General features: G+C 47.1%; 1 protein-coding gene across 7 annotated transcripts in view; it reads left to right on the top strand.

The window, feature by feature from the left end:
- TMEM234 (transmembrane protein 234) overlaps positions 1-12,209 on the top strand; it is a 29,109-nt gene continuing 16,900 nt past the window's right edge. For 2 of the 7 annotated variants that reach the window (XM_069757029.1, XM_069757030.1), the window contains exons 1-4: positions 3-289; positions 4,028-4,094; positions 4,175-4,267; positions 5,041-5,119. In XM_069757029.1, the coding sequence (XP_069613130.1) occupies positions 122-289; positions 4,028-4,094; positions 4,175-4,267; positions 5,041-5,045 (333 nt within the window). In that variant the 5' untranslated portion in view covers positions 3-121 and the 3' untranslated portion in view covers positions 5,046-5,119. Of the gene's footprint in view, positions 290-4,027; positions 4,095-4,174; positions 4,268-5,040; positions 5,120-12,209 lie in introns of all 7 variants that reach the window. The other 5 variants (XM_069757028.1, XM_069757027.1, XM_069757026.1 and 2 more) reach the window with 3 other exon arrangements.

Genomic DNA, 12,209 nt, shown 5'->3' with positions numbered 1-12,209 from the left:
AGTGACGTAAGCACGCTGTACAGCAGGAGAACGTTGCTTCCGGTGTGGTAGCCTCGGCCCTCGCCTCGTAGAGGCTCATACGTTGCTTCCCGGCAGTGGCCACCGTGGGCTGCGGCTCCTCATGCCGCTGTCTGCCTCTGAGGCGCTGTCCCTGCTGGTTGTGTCCATACTCTGGGGAGCCACCAACCCCTTCCTGAGAAGAGGAGCACAGGGGGTTGAGCTTGTGAAAGTTGAAGGGAGAGTGCGAAGACTTCTGTATGAGGCGACGTTCCTGCTATCTAACTACAGGGTGAGACACCGGGGTAATAACAGGGTGTCCCCCTAAAGTTTCACCAGAGCAACGTCCAGAGGCGTGAAAACCAATATACAACAATGTGGCCACCTCTGTCCACCCCCGAATTACTGCTCGTGTTCCAAAATCAGCTGCATTCACAATGCTGGACACTTCAGAGCTGACATTTCCCAGCATTCCTTGGTGGAGTGCTCTGGTCATTTAGATTCGTACAGGTGTTTGCACACTGCCTTCTTCATGCGGATCCGCTCCGTAACCTGTCCAATAAAGCCTGCTCAAAAGACTGAACATAAGCAATGTAGAGTTCATATGTTCAATCTTTCTAGCTTCTGTTAGAGCACCACTCCAGCATTCTTTTATATTGCTCCGCTGGAGTGGTGCTCGAAATGTAATCCACTGTCTCCTACTGCTGTCTCTGCCACCACCTTCATTGTTTTCCAGCATCGGTCTCTGGCGAAAAATGACCTGTCGGCAGCTCCATTGTTTCAAGGAGATCGCCGAAGGTCACTTCTCAGTACATCTCTGAGGGCCTTGTTCTGGTTCTCATAGACTTGCTTTGAGAGCTTGAGACATAGCTTCTAAGTTCTGACCAGTCAGAAGCTGCGCTCACAAGATGTCGCCATGGGACCGGAGAGGCACTGAAAAACGGTGAAGACGCCGGAGGGTTTGTATAGAACACGGGGCTTACATTTAAAGCACCACTCCAGTGAGCGCTGAAAAAGAAAACCAATGGAGTGGTGCTTTAAGCTGATAAAGCTCAGATGCTGCTCACTAGTTTATTCAATACAAGTTTACAAAAGAAAACAGTGGCCAAAAGGAGTAAGGGTACCGTCACACTCAGCAACTTTCCAACGATCACGACCAGCGATACGACCTGGCCGTGATCGTTGGAAAGTCCTTGTGTGCTCGCTGGAGAGCTGTCACACAGACAGCTCTCCAGCGACCAACGATGCCGAAGTCCCCTGGTGACGTCATCGCTCTGCTTTACGGCCGGCACTGACACAGTGCATAGAAGCAGACACCGGAATGTAAGTAGTGGGTTTTTTTTTTTTTTACATTTACACTGGTAACCAGGGTAAACATCGGGTTACTAAGTGCGGCCCTGCGCTTAGTAACCCGATGTTTACCCTGGTTACAAGTGAACACATCGCTGGATCGGCGTCACACACGCCGATTCAGCGATGTCTGCGGGTGATCCAGCGACGAAATAAAGTTCTGGACTTTCAGCGACGACCAGCGATGTCACAGCAGGATCCAGATCGCTGCTGCGTGTCAAACACAACGATATCGCTATCCAGGACGCTGCAACGTCATGGATCGCTATCGTTATCGTTCTAAAGTTGCTCAGTGTGACGGTACCTTTAGGCTATGTGCACATGTTGCGGATCTGCAGCGTTTTTTGCAGTGCAGAAACGCTGTAGATCTGCAATTGATTTACAGTACAATGTAAATCAATGAGAAAAAAAAAAATGCTGTGCACACTTTGCGGAAAATCCGCTGCGGAAACGCTGCAGTTTAAAAGAAGTAGCATGTCACTTTTTGCGAACCCATTCCATTACAGAAATCCGCAGGGGTAAAAAATGCTGCGGATCCACACAAAATCTGCAGCTATGTTTTCTGCCAGGAGAGGCAGAATCCGCACCAGAAATTCCTAAGGCTATTCCGCAACGTGTGCACATAGTTTTTGCAACTCCTTTAGGCTGACTAAAAAGATGCTCCTGGACAAAAGTTGTCAAACTTGCCGGGTTTGCACACATCTAAAAGCTGTTGTGTTCACATGCCTTTAAATAGTCACTTTTAGAATACATTCACTTATTTGATAGGTTTTTTTATGTTAAAAGGGGGCAAAAACTTTCCTATATATGTTCCCTTCTTTTAAGATTCATTTTGGACATTTGCTTCAAAACAACATAAGCACCCTTAATCTATGTAGAGACTTGGCAGCAAATCTCTCCTGTGGATATTATTAGTGATGAGCGAGTATACTTGTTGCTCAGATGACCTCTGAGTATTTATGACTGCTTGGAGATTTAGTTTTCATCACCTCAGCTGAATGATTTACAGCTACAAGCCAGGCTGACTACATGTAGAGGTTGCCTGGTTGATAGGGAATCCCCAAATGTAATCAAGCTGGCTAGTAGCTGTAAATCATTCAGCTGCCACAATGAAAACTAAATCTCCGAGCACTAAAAAATACTTGGAGATCACCCGAGCGTGCTCAGCAAAACCCCAGAAATGAGTACACTCGCTCATCACTAGATATGATCACTGCATTTGGTAACATCTGCCTGGAAAATCTTAGCAAGTGAGAATGTTCACTCAATACTTGTGGATTCGGTTTTGAAATCCGCAATCACTTGTATTGTAAATTGCTGCAAATTTGCGTTGCAGAATCCACAGCAAACCTCGAATGTGTGAACATTGCCTTAGAATATGCTCACACAGTGTGTTTTTGCAGCATTTTTTTTTCTGTAGCCAAAATCTCTCTTAGCAATAAAAATAACATACAGCAATTTCCTTTATTTTTTTTCTGCATTTTGTTTGGTTGAGGATTACATATTAACATGTACTGTAGAAAACTGAAATAGTTTTATACACAACGCAGCACAAATGTTAGGCTGAGGGTTTTTTTTTCAGTTTTTCACTAAAAAATACACAAATATTTGACATTCTGCAGATTTTCCAAAACACTGCCATTTTCACATTGTCTGGAAAAAAAAAACACGTGCAAGAGATTTCTGAAATATCATTGGTTTGCTAGCACTGGAAAACACAGGTTCTTTTCTGCTCAAAAATGCTGTAAAAACGCAATATATGAACATATATGTAGGTATATGTTCACTTGTGTTAATTTGTTTTGTCGATCCATGTCAAATCTACATATCAAAAGTGCATATTAAGAGGGATTTCATTCTATGCATTGCAAAGAACTATATCAATGGAGAAAATCCGCACTGCAGGTTAATTTTTGCTCCAGATACTTCATGCAAGTGTGGATGAGATTTAATATCTCCACTTTGCTGTGACAGCAATACACTGATTTTTAGCCCACAAAATTCGAATAGAATGTCTGCACACCATGGGTGAACAAACTCTTCCGTACGTTGTTATACATATGAAAGCTATTGGCTAAATCATTCATGTCAATTTCTGATTTTCTAAGCAGATACTGACCTCGCTGCCTTCCTCTAGGGCTATAAAGTTCCCCATTGTGATTATGATGTAATTCCTATAGTTAATTGTCAACTGTATTCTTTTTACTTGTTTTTTTGAAGGGGGGGGGGCAATTTATAAAAAAAAACTAGTTCACTTTTTTTGGACAAATCAGAAAAAATAAAACATGGAATATGAGTTTTCTATACCTACAGTGCAGAATGCTGATATGAAAACATCTGCAATTGCTGTGAACTGTATAAGTATGATATTCAGAATTATAATAACCCAAGAAAAGCTTCTGGAAAAAAGTGACCTATTCTCTCTAAAAACCTCCTTGCATAGCTGTAACAATATGTAAAATTGTTCTGCACTGTATAATAATTGATGCCGAGCAGTCTGATAGGCCATGCTAGTCACCCCCCCCCCCGTGCCTACGGACTTCACTCCACTTCCTCTGATCGACTTAGATGACGTCTCCTACATCCTCCACAGGTCAAGTGCAGAGGACCATGTTCCAACAGTCCAGTGTTATATAGTAATTCATATGTATCCATGGATACTCTTATTCTTTTATTTCAGTATGTGGTTCCATTTTTGCTGAACCAGAGTGGATCATTGGTTTTCTACATTACATTGGCTTCAACAGGTATGTTGTAAAAGATTTACTTCACCGTCATCAGTACAACATTATCACACCCTTACTGATACTTGCTTACTACTTTGTAGATCTGTCACTAGCTGTACCTGTCTGTAATTCTCTTGCACTGGTTTTTACAATGGTAACTGGAAAAATCCTAGGAGAAGACATAGGAGGAAAGGGTAAGTTACTGGAGTGATTTCTATTGTACTATTGTTTTTTCTTTAAAGGGAACCTGTCGCCCCGAAAATCGCGGGTGAGGTAAGCCCACCGGCATCAGGGGCTTATCTACAGCATTCTGTAATGCTGTAGATAAGCCCCCGATGTTACCTGAAAAAGGAGAAAAAGACGTTATATTATACTCACCCAGGGGCGGTCCCGCTGCTGGTCAGGTCGGATGGGCGTCTCTGGTCCGCTGCGGCGCCTCCAATCTTCTTTCCATGACGTCCTCTTCTGATTTTCAGCCACGGCTCCGGCGCAGGCGTACTTTGCTCTGCCCTGTTGAGGGCAGACAAAGTACTGCAGTGCGCAGGCGCCGGGCCTCTGACCTTTCCGGCGCCTGCGCACTGCAGTACTATCCTCTGCCCTCAAGAGGGCAGAGCAAAGTACGCCTGCGCCGGAGCCGTGGCTGAAGATCAGAAGAGGACGTCACGGAAAGAAGATGGGAGGCGCCGCAGCGGACCGGAGACGCCCATCCGACCTGACCAGCAGCGGGACCGCCCCTGGGTGAGTATAATATAACGTCTTTTTCTCCTTTTTCAGGTAACATCGGGGGCTTATATACAGCATTACAGAATGCTGTAGATAAGCCCCTGATGCCGGTGGGCTTACCTCACCCGCGATTTTCGGGGTGACAGGTTCCCTTTAATAAAGAAACGTGGCTTGGACACTTAAGTTTTTGCATTATGTCTAGGTCTTATTTTTATTATTTCCTGCTTATATATTTGCATTGCAGCTTGACTTGATAAATCACTTAAAGGGAAGCTGTCATGTCAAGAAACCCTATTAACTAGTGGATGGCCTCATATCTGCAGGTTAGTAGTGTTTCTGGATGTGATAGAATCCCTTTAAAGAGAACCTGTAATTAGGATTTTATACCCTAAATGAAGGTCATGTATGTAAAGGCGTTTTAATACTGAGTAAATCATTACCTTGCTTCCTGTTTGAGAGAATTCCATAGCTGAAATTGTACGTTAATGAGTTTCAAGTGCTCCGTGAGTGGGCTCTGCACTTATAGCTCTCCTGCTTCTCTGCCTTTTCCTTGCCCATTGCCTGCCTCATATGTCTGACTCGTCAGGTCACTGAAAAATGACTCACCTGAAAGGCTATGTGCCCACAATCCAGAGTTGCTACAGATTTGACACTGCGTATTTATGCAGCCTCAAACCCGCAGCAGCCAGCTGTTACAGCATAGTGGATGGGATTTCAAGAAATCCTATGTTCACTATGTGTGCATAGTCACCTGCGCATCACCTGCCTAGCCCGGTAGTGACATGTTTGTCCAAAATTGTAGGCTGGTTGCCCAGAAGTGGCTTATATTGTAGAGCAGAGCACAGACCCATCAGAGGGAGGTCACCTTGCCGTGGTTGATGAGCTTACATGAATTGGCCAATTTGTGCACTAACAACCTTCATTTTTCATCTATTATTGTAAGTAAAAAAAAAAAATTTCAATTTTTTTTTATTTCCTTGAGAATTTTAGTCTAAATTGAATGTTTTCAATTTTTTCCTATGTCTTCACATGGCCCAGATTCATACACATGTGCTGCTGTGTTCTTTTTTGTCTATATTATGCAGCTTTCGAAGCTTGCACGTGTTCGCATTAGGGGGCGCCGATCGTGTTATTTTATATATATATATATATATATATATATATATACATACATACATACATACATACATACATACATACATACATACATACATACATACATATATAATTTGTCTAAGGGTCACTTCCGCCTTTCTGTCTGTCTGTCCTTCTTTCTGTCATGGATATTCATTGGTCGCGGCCTCTGTCTGTCATGGAATCCAAGACGCTGATTGGTCTCGCCAGCTGCCTGTCATGGCTGCCGCGACCAATCAGCGACGGGCACAGTCCGATTAGTCCCTCTCCTACTCCCCTGCAGTCACAGTGCCCGCCGCCCGCTCCATACTCCCCGTAGTCAGTGTGCCCGGCGCCCGCTCCATACTCCCCACAGTCAGTGTCCCCGGCGCCCGCTCCATACTCCCCGCAGTCAGCGCCTGCTCCATACTCCCCTCCGGTCACCGCTCACACAGGTTTAATGCCACGGGTAACGCACTCCGTAACCGCTGCTATTAACCCTGTGTGACCAAGTTTTCACTATTGATGCTGCCTATGCAGCGTCAATAGTAAAAAGACCTAATGTTAAAAATAATTTTAAAAAAAACTAAAAACCTGCTATTCTCACCTTCCGTCGTCGGACGATGCGCTCGCGCCGGCCACCATCTTCCGTTCCCAGAGATTCATTGCGAACTTACCCAGAAGACTTAGCGGTCTCGCGAGACCGCTAAGTCATCTGGGTAATTTCGCAATGCATCCTGGGAACGGAAGTTGGCGGCCGCATCACACAGCTTCGCTGGATCCCAGGGGCGAGTATTTAACTATTTTTTATTTTATTTATTTTTTTTAACAAGGATATGGTGCACACACTGCTAAATACTGCGTGGGCAGTGGTATATACCTACGTGACTGGCCAATATACTACGTGACTGGGCAATATACTACGTCGCTGGGCAATATACTACGTCGCTGGGCAATATACTACGTCGCTGGGCAATATACTACGTCGCTGGGCAATATACTACGTGACTGGGCAATATACTACGTGACTGGGCAATATACTACGTGACTGGGCAATATACTACGCAGCTCTGTGCTGAATACTACGTCGCTGGACAATATACTACGTGACTGGGCAATATACTACGTGACTGGGCAATATACTTCATGGCTCTGTGCTGAATACTACGTGACTGGGCAATATACTACGTGACTGGGCAATATACTACGTGACTGGGCAATATACTACGTGACTGGGCAATATACTACGTGGCTCTGTGCTGAATACTACGTCGCTGGGCAATATACTACGTCGCTGGACAATATACTACGTGACTGGGCAATATACTACGTGACTGGGCAATATACTACGTGACTGGGCAATATACTACGTGACTGGGCAATATACTACGTGACTGGGCAATATACTACGTGACTGGGCAATATACTACGTGACTGGGCAATATACTACGTGACTGGGCAATATACTACGTGACTGAGCGATATACTACGTGACTGGGCAATATACTACGTGGCTCTGTGCTGAATACTACGTCGCTGGGCAATATACTACGTCGCTGGGCAATATACTACGTGACTGGGCAATATACTACGTGACTGGGCAATATACTACGTGACTGGGCAATATACTTCATGGCTCTGTGCTGAATACTACGTGACTGGGCAATATACTACGTGACTGGGCAATATACTACGTGACTGGGCAATATACTACGTGACTGGGCAATATACTACGTGACTGGGCAATATACTACGTGACTGGGCAATATACTACGTGACTGGGCAATATACTACATGGCTCTGTGCTGAATACTATGTCGCTGGGCAATATACTACGTGGCTGGGCAATATACTACGTGGACATGCATATTCTAGAATACCCGATACGTTAGAATCGGGTCACCATCTAGTGTGTGTGTGTATATATATATTTATGAAAAAAAGATTAGCACAGCACAAGAGCACTAAAAAAGGAAGTAAAAAAGAAAATAGCTACTTTTATTAGCCCATCTCAGCTATATGTGCTGCTCCATCCTGCGCCCCCATCCTGTCATGTGCTGCTCCCACCCTTCGCCCCCATTCTGACATGCGCTGCTCCCATCCTGCACCCCCATTCTGACATGTGCTGCTCCCATCCTGCGCCCCCATTCTGACATGTGCTGCACCCCTCCTGCGCCTCCATTCTGACATGTGCTGCACCCATCCTGCGCCTCCATTCTGAGATGTGCTGCACCCATCCTGCGCCTCCATTCTGACATGTGCGGAACCCATCCTGCTCCTCCATTCTGACATGTGCTGCACCCATCCTGCTCCTCCATTCTGACATGTGCTGCACCCATCCTGCGCCCCCATCCTGTCATGTGCTGCTCCCATCCTGCGCCCCCATTCTGTCATGTGCTGCTGCCATCCTGCGCCCCCGTTCTGTCATGTGCTGCTCCCATCCTGCGCCCCCATTCTGTCATGTGCTGCCCTATTCTGTCATGTGCTGCTCCCATCCTGCGCCACCGTTCTGTAATTTGCTGCTCCCATCCATATGCCTCGTACACTGCTCCATAAAGGTTTATGGCCCCCATAAGATGCTCCATAGTATATGCCCCATATACTGCTCCATAAATGTTGATGGCCCCCATAAGATGCTGCATAGTATATGCCTCATATGCTGCTCCATTATGGTTGATGGCCCCCATAAGAATCTCCATAGTATATGCCCCGTACACTGCTCCATAAAGGTTTATGGCCCCTATAACATGCTCCATAGTATTATATGCCCCGTATGCTGCTGCAATATATGGAAAAAAAAATAACATACTCACCTATCGTCGCTGGGCGCTGAGTGCTGGGGGGCCTGAGCAGGCGGGGACACCGGCACGCTGTGGGGGTCAGGTGCCGGAGTCGCCGCTAGCTCAGGCCCCCGACACTTGCTATATTCACCTGGCCCTGATCCAGCGCTACGTGCCGCTCCGTCTTCCGGCTCCTCTGGCTGTGACTGTTCAGTCAGAGGGCGGCACGCATTAAGCGCGTCATCGCGCCCTCTGAACTGTGAACGTCACAGGCAGAGGACCCGGAACACGGAGCGGTGCGCAGCGCTGGAACAGGACAGGTGAATATAGCTTATACTTACCCTCCTACCACGTCCCTGCTTCTCCGTTGGAGATCACGGTGTGCGTTCAGTGTTTACACATACCGCGATCTCCTGGGAGCGTCACTCTGTGGGGTCCAGACTGCGCCGGCGCTTGCGCAGTCTATAAAGGCTTCGGACAGAGTGACGCTCCCAGCCTTATATTATAGATATATATTATAGTGGGTATGGAAAGTATTCGGACCCCTTTAAATTTTTCACTCTGTTTCATTGCAGCCATTTGGTAATTGAAAAAAAATATTTTTTTCTCATTAAAAGGGAACCTGTCACCCCCAAAATCGAAGATGAGCTAAGCCCACCGGCATCAGGGGCTTATCTACAGCATTCTGTAATGCTGTAGATAAGCCCCCCCCCCCCCCCCCCCCCCCGATGTATCCTGAAAGATGAGGAAAAGAGGTTAGATTATACTCACCCAGGGGCGGTCCCACTGCGATCCGGGTCCGATGGGCGTCGCCAGAGGCGTAGCTAGGGGTTCAGCTCAGGGGGGGTGAGACATCTGAGTGGGCCCCTAACCCCTGATTACAACTACGGTGTGGCACTGTAATTGTGTATATAAGAACCTCAGCCAATGATCCTCCTGTAACTAAAAAAAATCTCCACAAAGACCAACACTGATATTACCGCCATATTGTGACCATACAGTGGTAGATACCTGTCCTACAGAACATAGATCACTGCACAGTTACAGATGGTGACTTACCACTGAGTTCTTTCCGATGGAGTCGTCACTTTTCCCGTCTTTTCCATCTGGCCCAGACCGACATGACAACTTCTTCCAGCAACGATTCGGCTGCAGAGAATACAACAGACACATTTCACTTCATATTCCAGCCCCATCACCATCTATTCCCAACCTGCACAAACTCCTCATCCTGCTGATACCCCAATACTGAGCCGCCGCTGCTGCCGTATGTGCCCCTATTACTGCCCCTGATACCCCGATACTGAGCCGCTGCTGCCGTATGTGTCCCTATTACTGCACCTGATACCCCAATACTGAGCAGCTGCTGCCGTATGTGTTCCTATTACTGCCCCTGATACCCCGATACTGAGCCGCTGCTGCCATATGTGTCCCTATTACTACATCTGATACCCCAATACTGAGCCACTGCTGCCGTATTATTATTATTATTTTTTTTTCATTATTATTATTATTATACATTTTTATAGCGCCATTTATTCCATGGCGCTTTACATGTGAATACGAGGCAAATATAGACAAATACATTAAACATGAGCAGATAACAGGCACACGGGTACATAAGGAGGGAGGACCCTGCTCACGAGGGCTCACAGTCTGCAGGGGATGGGTGATGAAACACTAGGAGAGGGTAGGGCAGGTTGCGCGGCGGTTCAGTAACTTCAGGATCACTGCAGGCTGTAGGCTTGTCGGAAGAGATGAGTCTTCAGGTTCTTTTTGAAGGTTTCTATGGTAGGCGAGATTCTGATGTGTTGGGGTAGAGAGTACCAGAGTATGGGGGAAGCTCGGGAGAAGTCTTGGATGCGGTTGTGGGAAGAAGAGATGAGAGGGAAGTAGAGAAGGAGGTCTTGAGAGGATCGGAGGTTGCGTGTAGGTAGGTACCGGGAGACCATGTCACAGATGTATGGAGGAGAAAGGTTGTGGATGGCTTTGTATGTCATTGTGAGGGTTTTGAACTGGAGTCTCTGGGCGATAGGAAGCCAGTGAAGGGCTTGACATAGGGGAGAGGCTGGGGAATAGCGGGGAGACAGGTAGATTAGTCGGGCAGCAGAGTGTAGGATGGATTGGAGCGGTGCCAGAGTGCTAGAGGGGAGTCCAGAGAGTAGGAGGTTGCAGTAGTCGAGGCGGGAGATGATAAGGGCATGCACTAGCGTTTTTGCAGTGTTGCGGTCCAGGAAAGCACGGATCCGGGAAATATTTTTGAGTTTGAGACGACAGGAGGAGGCAAGGGCTTGGATATGTGGCTTGAAAGAGAGGGCAGAGTCGAGGATCACCCCAAGGCACCGGGCGTGTGGGACTGGGGAAAGTGAGCAGCCATTGACATTGATGGATAGGTCTGGTGGAGGGGTAGAGTGAGATGGGGGAAAGATGATGAATTCTGTTTTGTCCATGTTCAGTTGTAGAAAGCGAGCAGAAAATAAGGCTGAAATAGCAGACAGACAGTGCGGGATTTTGGTAAGCAAGGAGGTGAGGTCAGGTCCGGATAGGTAGATCTGCGTGTCATCAGCGTAGAGATGGTACTGCATACCGTGGGATTCTATGAGCTGTCCCAAGCCAAAAGTGTAGATGGAGAAGAGTAGGGGTCCTAGAACAGAGCCTTGAGGAACACCGACTGACAAGGGGCGAAGTGAGGAGGTGGTGTGGGGGAGGGAGACACTGAATGTTCGGTCTGTCAGATATGACGAGATCCAGGAAAGGGCCAAGTCTGTGATGCCAAGAGATGAGAGAATTTGTAGCAAAAGGGAGTGGTCCACAGTGTCAAAGGCAGAAGACAGGTCCAGGAGAAGGAGGACAGAGTAGTGTCGCTTGCTCCTGGCAGTTAGTAGGTCATTGGTGACTTTAGTTAGGGCAGTTTCAGTTGAGTGATGGGAACGGAAGCCTGATTGTAACCGATCAAAGAGGGAGCAGGAGGAGAGGTGGGAGGACAGTTCAAGATGGACGTGTTGCTCCAGCAATTTGGAGGCATAAGGGAGAAGAGATATCGGGCGATAGCTAGACACAGAGGATGGGTCGAGGGAGGGCTTTTTGAGGATGGGTGTGATCTTGGCATGCTTGAAGGATGAGGGGAAGACACCTGTTGTGAGTGAGAGGATGTGTCCCTATTACTGCCCCTGATACCCCAATACTGAGCCGCTTCTGCCTTGTGTCCCTATTACTGCACCTGATACCCCAATACTGAGCCGCTGCAGCCGTATGTTCCTATTACTGCCCCTGATACCCCAATACTGAGCCGCTGCTGCCGTATGTATCCCTATTACTGCCCCTGATACCCCAATACTGAGCCTCTGCTGCCGTATGTGCCCCTATTACTGCACCTGATACCCCAATACTGAGCCGCTGCTGCCGTATGTGCCCCTATTACTGCACCTGATACCCCAATACTGAGCCGCTGCTGCCGTATGTGCCCCTATTACTGCACCTGATACCCCAATACTGAGCCACTGCTGCTGTATGTGTCCCT

This window comes from Ranitomeya imitator, chromosome 3 (assembly GCF_032444005.1).
Source record: "Ranitomeya imitator isolate aRanImi1 chromosome 3, aRanImi1.pri, whole genome shotgun sequence".
In the NCBI taxonomy this organism is placed as follows: Eukaryota; Metazoa; Chordata; class Amphibia; order Anura; family Dendrobatidae; genus Ranitomeya; species Ranitomeya imitator.
The sequence above is the reverse complement of the archived record's forward strand: the minus strand, read 5'-3'. Positions and strand labels throughout refer to the sequence as shown.